Genomic DNA, 16,245 nt, shown 5'->3' with positions numbered 1-16,245 from the left:
GCTTAATTAGCTAACAATTGAGCTAGTTCAACATGTATGAATGGGGGTCCGTAAAGCACCGTTGTTCATTTCCTTTTAGCTAGCATTGTTGCCGGCGCCTCTTTTGAAAGCTAACGTATGTGGCGCTCTTTTGAAAGCCGTAATTCACCTTGTCCATGTCCTAATGAGATATCAACATGCTGGTTAAAATATGCATCATTTGGTTTTTGGTGTTTGACTAACTGGAGCTAGCAAGCCTTTTCAAGCTAGCATTGTTGGCGCCTCTTTTGAAAGCTATTTTTGCGCTCTTTTGAAAGCATTTATCTAAACATTATTCCCATTAGAAATACAAAAACTCAACTTTTTCCCCCAAATCATCTAGCACTATTACTCTATACCTGGTGTAATCGTGGCCTTAAACAATGAAATAAAATAAATAAATTGGCTTTGGCTTCGCGCCAGTGCATTGTGTAATCAATATTAATCAAGAGTATTTCTCTGTATTTTCACCAAATACTGACTTAAATTGATTTTCTTTTGCAGAGTTCTCTACATTTGGCGCAACAGCTCAAATGGAAACTAGAGCACAAGATCAGAATAAAGGTAGTTATGGATATTATATGGAAACAGCTCTTTGCTCATTGACTGTTTGTCATTGTCAAAACAGAATTACAATTTTAGCCTGCTGCTTGTGTTTACTCAATTTATTTTTCTTACTTGGTCCAATTTCATATCCTTTCAGCTCCCACACATGGCCTTATGACTGTTGCCCCCAGTCAAGACATGCCTGAGACAAGAGTGACTGTATTCCAAGTTACAATGGTTACAATGTGTTTGTATTTGAATGGTGAAAGCCTGCAATGTGTCCTTTCTTGGACCAAAATAAGCATTTGGACAAATGTCAATGTTGTGGTTTTATATAATTGTAAAAATGTCAAGTAGCTAAGAGTACAACTTGCCTGTGCTTACTTATGTGGCAAACTGTCTTAAATGTTATTCTAAGAAACATTTAAAATGTCTAAAAAGCCTTAAATTTAACTTGCTAATGTCTGCAGAAATCCTGCTTTACTTTTCCGAATTAGCCTATTAAACCATACATTCAAAGTTAACATAAATAAGAAAAATCTATTAAAAAGTGTTGTAACCCCAAAAAGAACGAACATAGAGTCCAGGGGCGCATTCAGCCCCGACAAAACAGCGAAACATTTATTTAAACGGAAATGGTGGTGCGTTTGAACACCTTGTTGTTACGCAAAGCGTTGCAACTGACAGCTGAGAAGGCCATTCTTTGCGTTCTTTTCGAAGAATTTTCGGAGCCTGATGGAAAACGGTTTAAATACATGTTTAATACTATAAAATACTTACTTCTAATGTCTTCAATTGTTGCATACACCAAACTGCAGTGGACGCATTTTATAAAGGATTTCAGTTGGATCCACTGTGCGCACTGCCTTTTTAATACGGCGGGTTTATGCACTACATTCGCTGCTGATTGGGTAACACCTCTGACACACCCACCAAATGAGAGAAAACGTACCTTCGAGGAAACATGTCGTTCAAACCCGGAAACCGTAGCAAAAACGGTGCACACCGTTTTCAGATTGAACGTGCCCCAGGTAATCAACTACGCTTTATTGATTTTTCTTCTCTGCCCGCTCTACACTGCTAGTGCAATACAGTAGATAAAGCCTAGAGCTCCACCCAATGGATAACCTGATTACATCACAAAGTTAACAATATTTAAATGACGTAATTTTTGCGCAACAGCGCAATAAACTCTAGACACGGCCATCGGGAAGCGATCAAGTTAAAACAATATGAATTACATCACTGCATCCCGTCCAAAAAATGTAAACTTTTAATGTAGAACAGGGTCAATTTACGTGTACAGGTTGTTGCCTATACATTGCCTATTTTATATAGACTACAGTTGCAAATCTGTTTACGTTTTCCTGTGTACCGAACGAACCCGGTCGATAGATGCTCACACTCTAAGTAGTAGGCTATATATTACTGAAATATTATGATCTAGACTAACCAGTGATATCAGCAACTTTTTTGCGAGCTAGCCACAATTGAATTCTCCTTTTTGCTGTCAGAAGAGCAGTGGAAGGCAACGATAGCTGTTTGGTATAGCTTTCAGTGAACTGTCAACCCCATAATAAAGTTGCCATTTCATTGTAAACAGTCGTGTCTGATTTTTCATTATTTTCACACTGTATACCAACTGTGTGCGAACAACTGGGTACTCAGTTAGGCAACAGATATGGAGCTTGTCATGTTTGTGGTGGCTACTCCATAGGCGGGTGGTGTATTTAAAATTAAATGAAAAGAAGATGGGCAGTGGCAAGGATAAGACGGCAGTTTATAATTCAAAACGGGACCCGACGATCAGCACCAATGTAGTCAATATAGCTTGCTACACTCGTTAAAAGTACATATCTTTAAACAAAAAAACAACAACTCATACTTTACATATTGTGTTATTCATTAACACTGTAGGCCTACCACTTTATTTATATACAAACTACCATTTTCCTATGGCATGATTTCAGTTTCCAATCCGAGAGGCAGCGACCGCAATAGACTACTGTCATCCGCCATTACCGTTGTTCTTGACAGTTTTCTCAAAAGGAATTACGGGATTTTTCTCAGTCGGGGATGCACGGATGCACACTTCAAATTTTGATCAACGGAGTGTGCATCCGGGTACTTTATCCATGCTCCACACTACCGAACTTCGGTTTGGACTCACACTCCAAGATGGAGGCATGCTCGCTATGCGCACTCGGAGCATGGAAGTATGCGGTTTGGGGCACAGCCAGAGTCATACGCTTTTCCAATATCCAAGAATACCCCAATTACAGCTTCCTTATTAATAATAGCTTTCCTAATATCCTGGTCTAAAACTGCAATGGAATCTATAGTGTTTCTTCCAATTCTGAACCCATTTTGATAGGACACAAAAAATTCATTAGTTTCAAGAAAATAAACTGGTCTATTTGTGACCATTCTTTACATTACCTTGCACAGAACAGATGTTAACGCTATAGGTCGATAAGACGATGGACAGGATGGGTCTATTCCTGGTTTCAAAATTGGACACGCTACTGCATGTTTCCCATTTGGTTGGTAATTTATCCCCCAGATATAGTTAAAAAGAACAAGAATTTCTTCTAACACAATATCATCTAGATGTTTAAGCAGTTCATAGCTCATCTTATCTTGGCCTGGAGTGGTAGTTGCCCCCGCCTGCACAGCATCCTTAAGCTCTTTCAAAGAGAAAAACACATTATGTGAGCTGTTTCCTTCCCATACATAATTTAATTTCCATTTTTCTACTTTCAAGACTTCTTCCTTTATCCTAAAGCCCTCTTCTAGTGGCTTAAAATTACGAACATCCTGAAAAAATCTTAACACACATATCTGCTTTTTCTTTACTATTTACTGCCTCAGTACAACCATCATTCAGCACTGGCATTGCTGTCTTAACAACTTTTCAGACATATTATGGATTCTGTCCCATATCCGCCTGATTGGTGTATCCAAACCTAGAGTTCCACAAAATGTCCTCCACATTTCTTTTTTGCATCTTTAATAGTTTTCCTCGCCAATGCTCTGCATCGCTTGTATTCAATAGCATTTTCCTGAGTAGGATTCCTACGTAAACTTCTAAATGCTTGCTTCCTCTTCTTCACTGCCTTATCACAATCCCTATTCCACCATGGAACAGTAACACGATCCTTGGGGGCCTCTCTGCAAGGGATTGCCTCTGAGGCCACCCTCAAAATCATTTCAATTAAAGAGTCATTATACTCATCTATTGATACATCACTATTGATTTCCCTTAATCCTTCTACTGTACCTTCCTTAAACTTGTCCCATTTAACTCGGGAAATATCAAATCTTTTAATTCTGTCCCCAGGATCCCTAATTAGGGACCTTCCAAAATGGCTCAGAACAGGAAAGTGATCACTACCCATTGAGTCTTTTCCCAGGACATTCCATTCCCCCAACTCTTGCTAAGGCTGGTGAAGCTAGCGTAAAGTCTAAACAAGACATTTTAGAAGACTTAATTTCAATCGAGTTAGTCTGCTGTCATTCATAATTACTAGATTACCAATATCTAAAAATTCTTCAATCACAACACCGTTTGCATCTACAGTGGGCTCCAGAATGATTGGCACCCTTGATAAATATGCACAAAAATGCTAAAAAACATTACTAAACTAAAAAATAATACAGTTATTGACATAAGCTTTATTTTACAACATGTGTGAACTAGTGTGCTTGATTAATGATTCATTGGAATCAACCAAGTCTTACATTTTTTAATAAAAAAAAATATTTCCCCAAAAAACAAGTTCCACAATTATTGGCACCCCTGGTTTAATACTTTGTGAAAACACCCCTGGCAAAGATGACAGCCATGAGTCTTTTCCTATAATTTGTGAAAAGGTTAGAGAACACATTGGAAGGTTTTTGACCATTGCTCCATGTAGAACTTTTCAGAATCATTAATATCTTTGGGTTTGCGCTTATGGACCCCCCCCCCCCCTCTTCAGTTCAGACCACAGGTTTTTGATGGAATTTAAGTCTGGAGTCCTGAGATGGCCATTGGAAAACATGGATGTTGATTTCACTTAAGCATTTCTGTTTAGATTTTGATGTATGCTTGGAGTCATTGTCCTGCTGGACAATCTACTGCCAGCAAAACATCTACAAAATATCAATGACCCACCTCCATATTTGACCGTAGGTATGAGGTGCTTCACCTGTATGCATTCCTCTTTTGCCGCCAATATGTCGATGGTGTGTATGGCCAAAACCTTCAATTTTGGTCTCATCTGACAATAGCACTCTCTTCCAGTCATAATTCCAATGAGGTTTGGAAAGCTCCAGATTCTTGGTTTTGTTTATTGTGCTCAGTAAGTGTTGTCTTCGTGCTACCAAAGAGTTAGTTGGTATGGAGGTGCCATTATATGTTTTTTTTAGACTTGTTGACCGGAAGAAACAAACCAGTCTCTGCAATTCTTAAACAGTGATCCTTGGGTTATTAATGGCCTCCCTCACCATCTTCCTCACCATCCGTGGGGACACCATGCACTTGCTTCCTCTTCCTGGCAAATTTGCAACCATTCCATATGTTTACACCTTTTTATTATTTCCCTTACAGCGCTAAGTGGTATGTTTAACCATTTATGTCTTTTTTTGTACCCATTACCAGACTTGTGACGGTAAATTACCATCGGTCTCTTCTGAATTGACAATTATTTGACTTTTTCCATGCTGATGGATGACAAAGGGATTTTGTATGCTTATGCTCATTTTTATTCTCTAGTGAAACTGGAAGTGATGGAATGACACAATAGTTCCTTTAGGATGAGATTAACTAAATTAAGTAAAATTGTATTGCCGATTTCAGTTTGTTTGATTTTACTTACAATAATTGTTAGGGGTGCCAATAATTATGGCACTTATGGTTTTCAGAAAAAAATTAGATTACTTAATTAAAAAAAACATTGAAGCATGAGTAAATGTATTGAAATAAAAGTATATAGTTTTCCCATATGTTTGACCATAACATATAGATTATTATCTGTGTGATTTATTATATGTAACCTTTTTTCTTCATTTTTATTGAGGGTGCCAATAATTCTGGAGCCCACTGTATATCCTGACTTCCCCACAAGGGGTTATGAGCATTCAAATCACCTACCCAGATGACAAAGGAGCCAAATTTATTTACTATATCCTGAAGTTCAGACAGAACTAGAGGCTTACACGGATTATAGAAGTTGATTAAATTTATTTTAACCTGAGAACTCCACACTTCAACTATTAAGCATTCAATAGACACCTCACACTCACAAACTTTATACTGAATCCCTGACTTGATAAAAGTAGCACACCCACCACCTGACCTATCAGGTCTATCTTTGTGCAGATATACATAACCTGGAATTACAAAATCAAGGCAAGGTTTTAGCCATGTTTCCTGAACACATAAAAAGTCAGGTTTAATCTGACAATCCTGAATTAATTTCTTAAATTTGTGACCATTAGCAATAAGACTTCTTGCATTCCATTGAAGGATGCCGATCATCATGAAATTTTTTTAAACATCATCAATATCATCAAGGAGGTCACCCTCATCCGTATCCACTCCTTCTTCCATCCCATCCCCCCTCTCAGCATGGCTTGTTGTTGCTTGGCTTGCACTCATAAACTCATGTAGAGACTGGGGAGAATAATCCTTTAGACTCAAGAACCTGACTGCTGCTTCAGACACAAACTTAATTATATCAGACCTTGTTTTGTTATTGCGAACACCATAGATCACATCAACCATAAACACAAGACAGGATTCCTTGTTGATTATTACTTCCCAATCAGACATGACAGAAGAAGGCAGATGAGACATCAAGGATCTGCCCCTAGGTGTTCTTCCAGAATCCCTGAATCACTAGATCCCTCCACTTTTTTTTAGGGTTTCTGCGTACAAGATTTTGTGCTGATCTCTGACCTCCTGAACTTGTTTTGCTTTGACAAAGTGATAGCATTCTCAAAACGAAACCATATGACTTCCCCCACAATTACAGTTCAGGATGTCATGATCTCCTCCGCATTTTGCACACGGTCTGCTACCACTGCACAATGCAACCATCAGAGGTGGGTAACCCGGTTTCAAAGAGTAAAAATACTGACCATGTATTTGCTCCACCACCATGCACTAAACCAGCTGATTACAATAATTAGGTCTCCTATCATGCTGAAGAGTTATGCTAATTCGAGTCAGCTTGTTTAGTGCATGGTGGTGGAGCAAATACATGGTCAGTCTTTTTACTCTTTGAAGCCGGTTTACCCACCTCTGGCAGCCATATGCCCATATCTTTGGCATTTAAAACAACGTAGTGGGGGTCTTTGATAAACCCTAACTTGAAATGATAGGCATCCTATGAACATCCTTGCTGGGAGTACATTTCCATCAAAGGTTATCAAAACTGGGGCATTGGGATTTCCACCTTCCGGGGCTTTACACTTCTTCACATCATTTACTTCCCCTACCTTAATATTTTCCTTAATTTCTCTCTGTAATGTCAGCACAAACTCCATAGATAACACCCTTTACCACATTTTTCTTTTCTGGAATTACTACTTCCACTTTTTTCCCTCCTATCTTCCCAATTCTCTTTACTTTTCCTAGTTGATCCACACTTTTACAAATCACTAGTATCGCCTCATTAGGGAGAATCCGAGCATCTAGCCCTTCACCAACACACTTCAGAGATTCAGCCACTTTCAAAGGATTCACTGCTTTAAACCCTCTCGCAACCTGGTCTTTCAGTTTGAGAATAACTCTATGCTCCTCCACAGCCTTGGCCATTTTCAAAATCCTGTTTCCCTCCTTTTCTAACGAAGTATCAGCTCTATCTCTCTTTCCCATTGATTTAGAATGCTCTCTCCCAATTTTTCCCCCGCCCTGGTTCGCTCCATCCCCTCCCCATGGCCGAAGCCATGCAACAGATATGCTTCCAGGAAAGAAGAACAGGGAAGTACAGTTTCTGACTACACTTCAACAATCAAAGTGATTGCATCCAAGCTCATAAAAGAGTTCGCAAAATGTCTGAAAATTTCCAGCTGCACGTTGCAATCTCTCCACCAAGAGCCGTCGGCCGCTAGCAACTGTCTTCAGCAAAACAAACAATTTGTTCTGCCCGCAATCGTTCTCAGCATCGCATTCACTTAAGATATTCCAATACAGCAGCGAAAACGCTGCTCACTGAATAACATTACATTACAGGCATTTAGCAGACCCTCTTATCCACAGCGACTTACATTGTATCCAATTATACAGCTGGATATATATTGGAGCAATGCAGGTTAAGTACCTTGCTCAAGGGTACAACGGCATTGTTCTACCGGATAATCGAGCCTGCGGCCTTTAGGTTGCAAGATCAACTCCTTAGCCATTATACTAAACTGCCACTCTCAGAATAACGAAATAAACAAGACAAATTTTTCTAAAATTATATTATGTCATTCTGCAGTCAATATCTGGGACTAAATATTGATTAAATATACAACCTTACCATTGATTTTACACATAGAGATAATCAGTTTGTGAAAATGTACGTGCATTTGTAACGCCTGAGTACCTTCCAAAATAGCTGTGTGTAATACCACAGATGTTGTTTACAGTATTGTCGCCCTTTTTAGTACAATCTGGCTTGACTGACAATTAATTTATTCAGTACGTGACATTATAAGCTTACTAACAATGTATATACTGTACAATGTATGTATAATTTTGCTTTTGGAATAGTGTTTTATAGCCCAGCGTAACCAAACGTTTTCAAATCATCGCATTCACTCTGTGGTAGCAGTAAAAGACGCTGCACCCGACGAAATGTTATCAATGATTTATAGGAAAATATTATTATTATTGAGGACTTCTGAGCATAGCTAAGCCATATGTATGCTGATCGACCTAGCTGACATAGTTTTTTGAAGTAAGAAAATTTCTTTTGGCAAGTCAATTAGGGCATCTACTTTGTTAGATTAGAGACATATTTATTTCAGCTTTAATTAACTATATCAAAACTCCAGTGTGTCAAAAGTTTACATACACCAAGTTTACTGTCTCTATAAACAGTCTGTAAAATGCCAGAAATTGATGTAATGACTTTTTAGAAGGTTCTGATTAGCCACTTGCCATAATTAGGAGTTATAAAGCTTTAAATAGGGTACCCCCTAAATGGGCAAGGATTAGCCAGATCTGACATGTGCGCGAAGGGGTTGATGAAGTCTGACCGATTCCAACTGCTTCCAGGCGTTCTCCATGTGTTGCTGTGCTTTTCGCCCATCATGGAAATGCTATGGGAAGAAATAAAGGAAAGACAAATGCAGAATTTTACACACACCAGTCTCACCTCATTACAGATAATCACAACAATATATCAAGAAGTTGTGATTTTGATTGACCCCAGTTAAGTATATGTATAAGAATAATGAAAATGTATACTGTATTATGTAGAAGTCAGATGTGGTTGGCAGAATACGGCAGAATCACCTTGCCTCTCAGTGCTTGAGCAGAATCGCCTGTGTTCTACAGCACAGTGCTTCTGCAGGTCAGCCTGTGATCTAAAGCGCAGTGATTCAGCAGGACAGCCTTTGTTCTAAAGCACTGTGCTTTAGCAAGAAAACCTGTGCACTAAAGCGCAATGGTTTTGCAGGTCAGCCAGTGTTATGAAGAACATTTACTCAGCAGGTCAGCCTGTGTTATAAAGCCCAGTATTTCAGCAGGTCAGCCTATGTTATAAAGCACAGTTCTTTAGAAGAACAGCCTGTGTTATAAAGACTAGTGTTTAAGGAGGACTGATTGCATTCCAAAGCACAGTGTTTAAGCAGGACAGCCTGTGATATAAAGCACAGTACTTTTGCAGGTCAGCCTATGTAATAAAGAACAGTTATTCAGCAAGTCAGCCAGTGTTCTAAAGCACAGTATTTCAGCAGGACAGACTGTGTTCCAAATCGCAGTATTTCAGCAGGACAGGATGTGTTATAAAGCACAGTGTTTCAGCAGGTCAGCCTGTGTTATAAAGGATGGTGTTTAAGCAGGACAGCCTGTGTTCTAAAACACAGTGCTTTAGCAGGACAGCCTATATTCTAAAGTACAGTATGTCAGCAGGACAGCCTGTGTTATAAAGCACAGTGTTTCAGAAGGTCAGTCTGTGTTATAAAGCCCAGTGTTTAAGCAGGACAGCCTGTATTCTAATGCACAGTGCTTTAGCAGGACAGTCTGTGTTATAAAGCCCAGTATTTCAGCAGGTCAGCCGATGTTATAAAGCACAGTGCTTTAGCAGAACAGCCTGTGTTATAAAACCCAGTATTTCAGCAGAGCAGCCTGTGCAAAAAAGCACAGTGCTTTAGCCGAACAGCCTGTGTTCTAAAGTCTAGTGTGTAATCAGGACTGCCTGCATTCTAAAGCACAGTGTTTATGCAGAACAGTCTTTGTTATAAAGCACAGTGCTTTTGCAGTTCAGTCTATGCTATAAACAACAGTTATTCAGCCAGTCCACCAGTGTTCTAAAGCACAGTATTTCAGCAGGACAGCCTGTGTTCCATAGTGCCATATTTCAGCAGGACAGCCTGTGTTATAAAGCACAGTTTTTCAGCAGGTCAGTCTGTGTTATAAAGGATGGTGTATAAGCAGTACAGAATGTGTTCTAAAGCACAGTGCTCTAGCAGGACAGCCTGTATTCTAAAGTGCAGTATTTCAACAAGCCAGCCTGTGTTATAAAGTAGTGTTTAAGCAGGACAGCCTGTGTGCTAAAGCACTGTGCCTTTGCAGGACAACATGTGTACTAAAGTGCAGTGCTTCTACAGGTCAGCCTGTGTTCTATAGCATTGTGCTTTTAAAGGTCAGCCTGTGTTGTAAAGCACAGTTTTTCAGCAGGTCAGACTGTGTTCTGAAGCACAGTATTTCTGCAGGACAGCTTGTGTCATAATGCACAGTGTTTCAACAGGGCAACCTGTGATCTTAAGCACAGTGTTTAAGCAGGGCATCCTGTACTCTAAAGCACAGTGTTTCAGCAGGTCAGCTTGTGTTCTAAAGCACAGTATTCCAGCATGACAGCCTGTTTTATAAAGCACAGTGTTTCAGCAGGTCGGACTGTGTTATTAAGCACAGTGTTTCAGCAGGCCAGCCTGTGTTATAAAGCACAGTGCTTTAGCAGGATAGCCTGTGTCCTATATCTCAGTGGTTTTGCAGGTCAGCCTCTGTTCTGTAGCATCGTTATTAAGCAGGACAGCCTAAGTTCTAAAGTGAAGTGCTTTAGTGGAACCTGAAGGAAGCACCATTCCAACACACTGCTCTCTATGTCGGGATGACCTACAATGGCACGTTCCACTGAGAGAGCAGGACAGTGACTAAAGACCTCTAAAAGGCCAGCAAGCCGAGGAGTCACGTGTTTTACAGCTGAATACAGTACTGCACAATGTGGAGCCCCATCATTTATTCAGCCCCAGCCCGGAGTAAGAGGCAGCTGGGAGCTGCTGTAATACCTGCCCCTCTGTCCTGCATCAGCCCCTGCATTTCACCATACTGAAGAACGACAGAGACAGACACACACTGGCCCTTTCTCTCCCTCCCCCATGAGGCCAGAAATTCCAGAATGGCGGCTCCGGAACAAAGCCCCAGGCAGCTGATTTTACATCACTGAGATCATGCACCACTTTGATTATACGTAATATGCTACGCTTTCTTCACACAAACCATATTACATCACATCGCACTGTACTAAATTGATACTAGATTGACTAAATTGAACACATTCTGCACTTTGGTTGCATGTATACTGTTCTATACTTACATTACATCGCCAATTGTACTTTCATTACACATACTGTGCTATGCTTTTATCACACGTATGCAACTATATCACTAGTGCAGTACTATGCTTACATCACATATTGTGCTACATTTACATCACACATACCATGCTACTGTATGCTTACATCAAATTTAGTGCACACCACATAAGTCATGTCATGTGCTACACTTGCTTATATCACAGGGTTTCCGCCAGTGTATTGAAAGCCCGGCGGCATGCCGGGCCTAAGTTGACCCCCGGCCGGGCCTTAGCATCTGGGAATTTTTTTTTTTTTAATGTATTTTTAAGATGTTTTTTAAACTACAGTTACAGTGTGGCGGCTCGGCTGAAAAGCTCACCAGCGACATCTGTTGGTTAAAACGTGAATGCATAGGAAAACAGCAGGTCTGAGATCAGTGTTCTTTATCCTCATTGTGCGTAGAGTGACGTTCAGCACTTGACACTTCCAACTATCACAAGCTTACGTTACCTAGCAAGCCACCATTTCTTATTTAGTAGGCTAACTAACCTCGTTACAAACTGCGTTATCACTTAATCTCGTCAGTAAGTACATTCTTTTTATATTAACTTAAGCAGTGTGTAGGTAACGTTAAACTAGTAGCATGAATGTAACGTTCGATATATTGTAACATTACATGACTTATTAATCGCCATCGAAATAACGACTTCACTTGTTTATTAATAACGTTAGCTTGATGACATTGATGTGCACGACAACGTTGTCATAAAACTTTTCCCCACCGTGAAAACTGCCTGACTTGTTTACATTTTGGACAGATGTGGCTACAGAGTAAATCAATCGTTGTTTCCGTCGCAGCACTTTCGACACAAGTAATATCGGAAAAATCCTAAAATTTCTTCTTATGGTGAAGAGTGCCTGACCGGCAACCGTAGAAATGTGTTAAGACAGCACCAAAATTAGGCTATATCTAGAAATACCAATAACTTAGACAGTTTTTTAAATGTTTAAATGTGCCCAGCATTCCAAGGCTTGTTGTATGATTCAGCAGCCAATCAGGACTTGAATACAAGTTTTTTGTAGAGTGCAAAAACCTTGATATAATATATTTTAATTTAATTTATTGTGTTGTTGTTGAAATGTGCCCAGCATTCCAAGGCTGTAAGAATCAGTAGCCAATCAGGACTTTTTTCAAGTTTTTTGTAGAGTGCAAAAACTTTGATATTATTTATTTTAATTTAATTTAATTTCTTTTGTTGTTGTTGAAAACACAGCATTCCAAGACTGTACATTGTTGTCAGATTCTTTATAAGACTCTGCTATGCTGTAAATAGTTGCTGATTTTTTAAAATGTGTGTTGAATAAATGACTTATTTATAACAACATTCACATTACATAGTCATATTTTCTAATCTCCAGTCAGCTTTTAGCACTGACTTAATGTAGGGCCCTATGGAATCTGTGTTATAGCTTTTTTAAATTCTCAATTCCGCGATTCCGTCCGTGATTCTGTTATCACAGAAACTAATAGGGCCGTACCTTAATGCTGCCATCAGTCTGTCGCTGGCCCGCGCCGGGCCCCCGTTGGGCCCCCATCAAAAAAGACACTTGGCCGCCGGCCCACGCCGGCCCGCCGGGCCCTGTCAAAAGATACTTGCCACTGGGCCTAACAACTTTTCTGGGGGAAACCCTGTATCACATACCACTTTAGGCTTAGATCACATGTTCTCATGTACTGTGATACAAGGCATCTAACAATGGTTTCAATTTACAGAACAGTCCTCAAAATACAAAATTCGAAATGTCACGTCATGTTACATAGGGCTTATGGAAAACACCAAATTACATCTCACCGATTTCCTCTCGGCCTTGAGGTCCTGGATGTAGCGCCCCAGCTCTGAGACAATTTTGGCAGTGAGGTTTTCGGCAATGACCTCATGCTGCCCAGCATAGTCGGTCAGCTCATTCAACGTTGCCAGGAATGCCCGGCATGATGTGTATCTGCCACAGAAAGTGACGTGATCAGAACACTGACATCACAGTAAATGACTAGAGGAGCCCACTGTACAGGTTGCACTTTGCCCCCATATTCACAGAAAAAAAACCTTTTATTAAAGACACTCGCACTTATCAACCTGAGGAAACAGAGACCTATAAAATGGTGATCTAATTCATTAGTATTAGTTATATGTAGGAGGAGAGCTTTTTTCAGGGTTACAATTACACTACAACATATTGCATGTTTTAAGCAGATAGAGACAGGAGCCTGGTGTGTGTCTAACTGCCTGTTCTGTGGAAAACAACCTCCTGTCATGAAGCCCTAGTATTGAGCAATCAGACAGCTCTGGACTTTCAGTATCAGTATTTAGTATTCTAAATATGCCGGGAGTATTGGAAAGTTGAACTGAATGCACTTGTTCCCTAACGGTATAAAGCACCGTTTCTGTACAACTACTTGTAATCATTGTCTTCTGTACAACTTTTTCCTTTTTTATCTTTCAAAAGGATGAAGCATGCACCATCACAGTGAGTTGTTAGCCAATCATACTGCACCATCAGCCAATCATTCTGTACTATGAGCCTAACAGCATGTATATTTCTCCTGTAACTTTTTAATAGGCCGATTACATAACATACATTCTATTTAAATTCAGCCACATAGAAAAGCACATTTGAAAACCAGCTACAAAATAAACTGCTATACTGTAAATGCCATTTGTTTGGCCTTCCTAAGGTATCAAAAGTGGTCATTTCCAAGGTTTCCCACATTGTTTTAACACTGCTTACACTGCTCTCAAACATTGAATAAACTAATTTCTCATGTTGCATAAACTCATGGTCAATCATTTATGAATATTTTCTAACATTGTTTATATTTGTTATAAATTTTGTTTTAAATCAGTCAATCCTATTAAGAAAAATTATTTAGATGCTTCATTAGGACACGTTTAGTCCAAACGTTTTTAAAATGCCTAAACTATGTGAAGATGGCACATGCCTAGCTCTTCTGATTTTGCTAATTTTTTTGTATACCCATGCTGCACCATTAGATCAGATAATAGATCTAATCTGTCATAAGCATCATTCTTCCAAGCAATGCCCACTATAGGACCAGTCACCCTGTCATCCTTCAAAGTGCTGCCCTTATTTCTATAAAATGTTTTATGGTTATATGAGATCTTTTCCCACCTCACCATACTTCACATCAGGGAGCTCTGTTATTAAGTATGGTATTTTATCAAAATATAATTCCTTTTAAACATACATTTCCAATTTCCACCTCATAAAAACAGAAAAATTGTCACACACTCTACTATGCTCCCAAGTAATTTATTACACAACATTTTGCACATTTTGACACTCACATTCTTCTTCAGGGTGTAGATTTTTTTTGTAATATATTTGGAGCATAGTAGAGTTTGTGACTCTATTTCTCTTTTCATAATTGTTTCGCATTAGTCAGCACCCCACTATCTTTTTTGTCCTCCCTCCCTGTCAATTTACACCTAAAAACATTGTTTCATAGAAACATATATTCAGTACAATAATCAGATTATTTATTTATTTGTACATACATTGACTGATTATTACTGTTATTTCAAAAAATAACAAAAAAAAACAATAAAGTCATTTACTTCTTATTTAATACAAATAATCAGAACAAAAATGTATAAATTTATAACAGATACCTTAAAATGTGTTAAATTGAGCAAAGAAAATAAAATTATAGAGGGTGCTTTGCTTCGTTGGAGGCCATTCATTAGGATTGGACTGCACTTTTAAACTATTATACTTTATATTTGTGAAAGGCATAGTATTTATCATATTATTTATTCTTAGCAGAATATTTTTATATAGTGCATCGTATTTCTGTCATATTTAGAGTATAAATATACAGAAATTGCCACCCCCAGTTATACAGTTAATCTCTTTTATTCATTTATTTTTTGTTTATTAACAAAGAAAAAATTTCAGTGCTTACTGTTTACAGTTACTGTAGGTTACAAGCTGCAGAACTGGTAAAGAAATTCAGCCAAAAAAGGGAAACAGCTTACTATTATTTATTTATTTATTTTGAAACAGGTTATTTCACAAAGACTGAAGTTTTTATTTTATAATTATTTATGTTAAATATGCATGTTTATGATTTCTGGCCAGTTTTTTTTGAAAAAGTAGTTAAAAAATAATAATTTTAGGCTGGTATAGAGTTGTTTGTCAAGCTTATTTCTGGCTTGGTTTAAATTAATTAATAAAGTTATTTCAACTCAAACTTACTTGCTCTCTTCTTCCTCTCGCAGGCTCTTCTTAGGCTGGTATTTCTTTGAAAGATTCCTGAATAAACAAAACTGCAGTCATTGAGGAGTCAAAAGGATGAGAGGAGGAAAAGGGAAATGAGGAGGAGGGGTGAATAGAGGTAGAAGGACTAGAAATAAAAGAAGAGGAATAAACAAGAGAAGGAGATGCCAAAATATTACTGCATTTAACATTGTGACCTGTCAAGATATATTTTGATATGTTCAGAATGTAAAACCTACAGCATGCAATAAAATTCACTGCCTTGCATGCAATTTGCCACCAGTGATGCCTCCCTAACTTAATGTCTGCTCACAGTTTTAGGCCACATTAAATCCATATCATTCAAAGTTTTTTGTTAATACAATTTTTGTAAAAAACTTTAGTAAATAACTTTTTCAGCAATTACTAATTCTTCTAAAACAGTGCGATATATCCTTACTGACAATGTCCCTGGGCACACAGCGAGGTCCATACAGAAATGCAGTTGAGGCCAAAAGTTTACATACACCTAGGCTAAAGACATTCAAACTCAATTTTTCACAACTCCACACATTTCATGTTACCATACATTTCCTGTGTTAAGCCAATTAGGCTATCTATTTTATTTCCATAAGA

General features: G+C 38.6%; 1 protein-coding gene across 12 annotated transcripts in view; it reads right to left on the bottom strand.

Annotated features, from left to right (window-relative positions):
* Positions 1–16,245, bottom strand: part of LOC118237336 (formin-binding protein 1-like) — a 185,430-nt gene that overhangs the window by 93,806 nt on the left and 75,379 nt on the right. For 11 of the 12 annotated variants that reach the window (XR_004767148.1, XM_035435933.1, XM_035435926.1 and 8 more), the window contains exons 3-5: positions 15,610–15,666; positions 13,188–13,335; positions 8,794–8,856 (exon numbers count right to left, since the gene is read on the bottom strand). The exons of the other annotated variant lie outside the window; for it this stretch is intronic. Coding sequence is in view for 10 of the 11 variants with exons in the window: in XM_035435933.1 (XP_035291824.1) it covers positions 8,794–8,856; positions 13,188–13,335; positions 15,610–15,666 (268 nt within the window). In the remaining variant the exon portion in view is untranslated. The remainder of the gene's footprint in view (positions 1–8,793; positions 8,857–13,187; positions 13,336–15,609; positions 15,667–16,245) is intronic. 12 annotated transcript variants of the gene reach the window in all.

The sequence above is a fragment of the Anguilla anguilla genome, chromosome 10, assembly GCF_013347855.1.
Source record: "Anguilla anguilla isolate fAngAng1 chromosome 10, fAngAng1.pri, whole genome shotgun sequence".
Classification (NCBI taxonomy): Eukaryota; Metazoa; Chordata; class Actinopteri; order Anguilliformes; family Anguillidae; genus Anguilla; species Anguilla anguilla.
The sequence above is the reverse complement of the archived record's forward strand: the minus strand, read 5'-3'. Positions and strand labels throughout refer to the sequence as shown.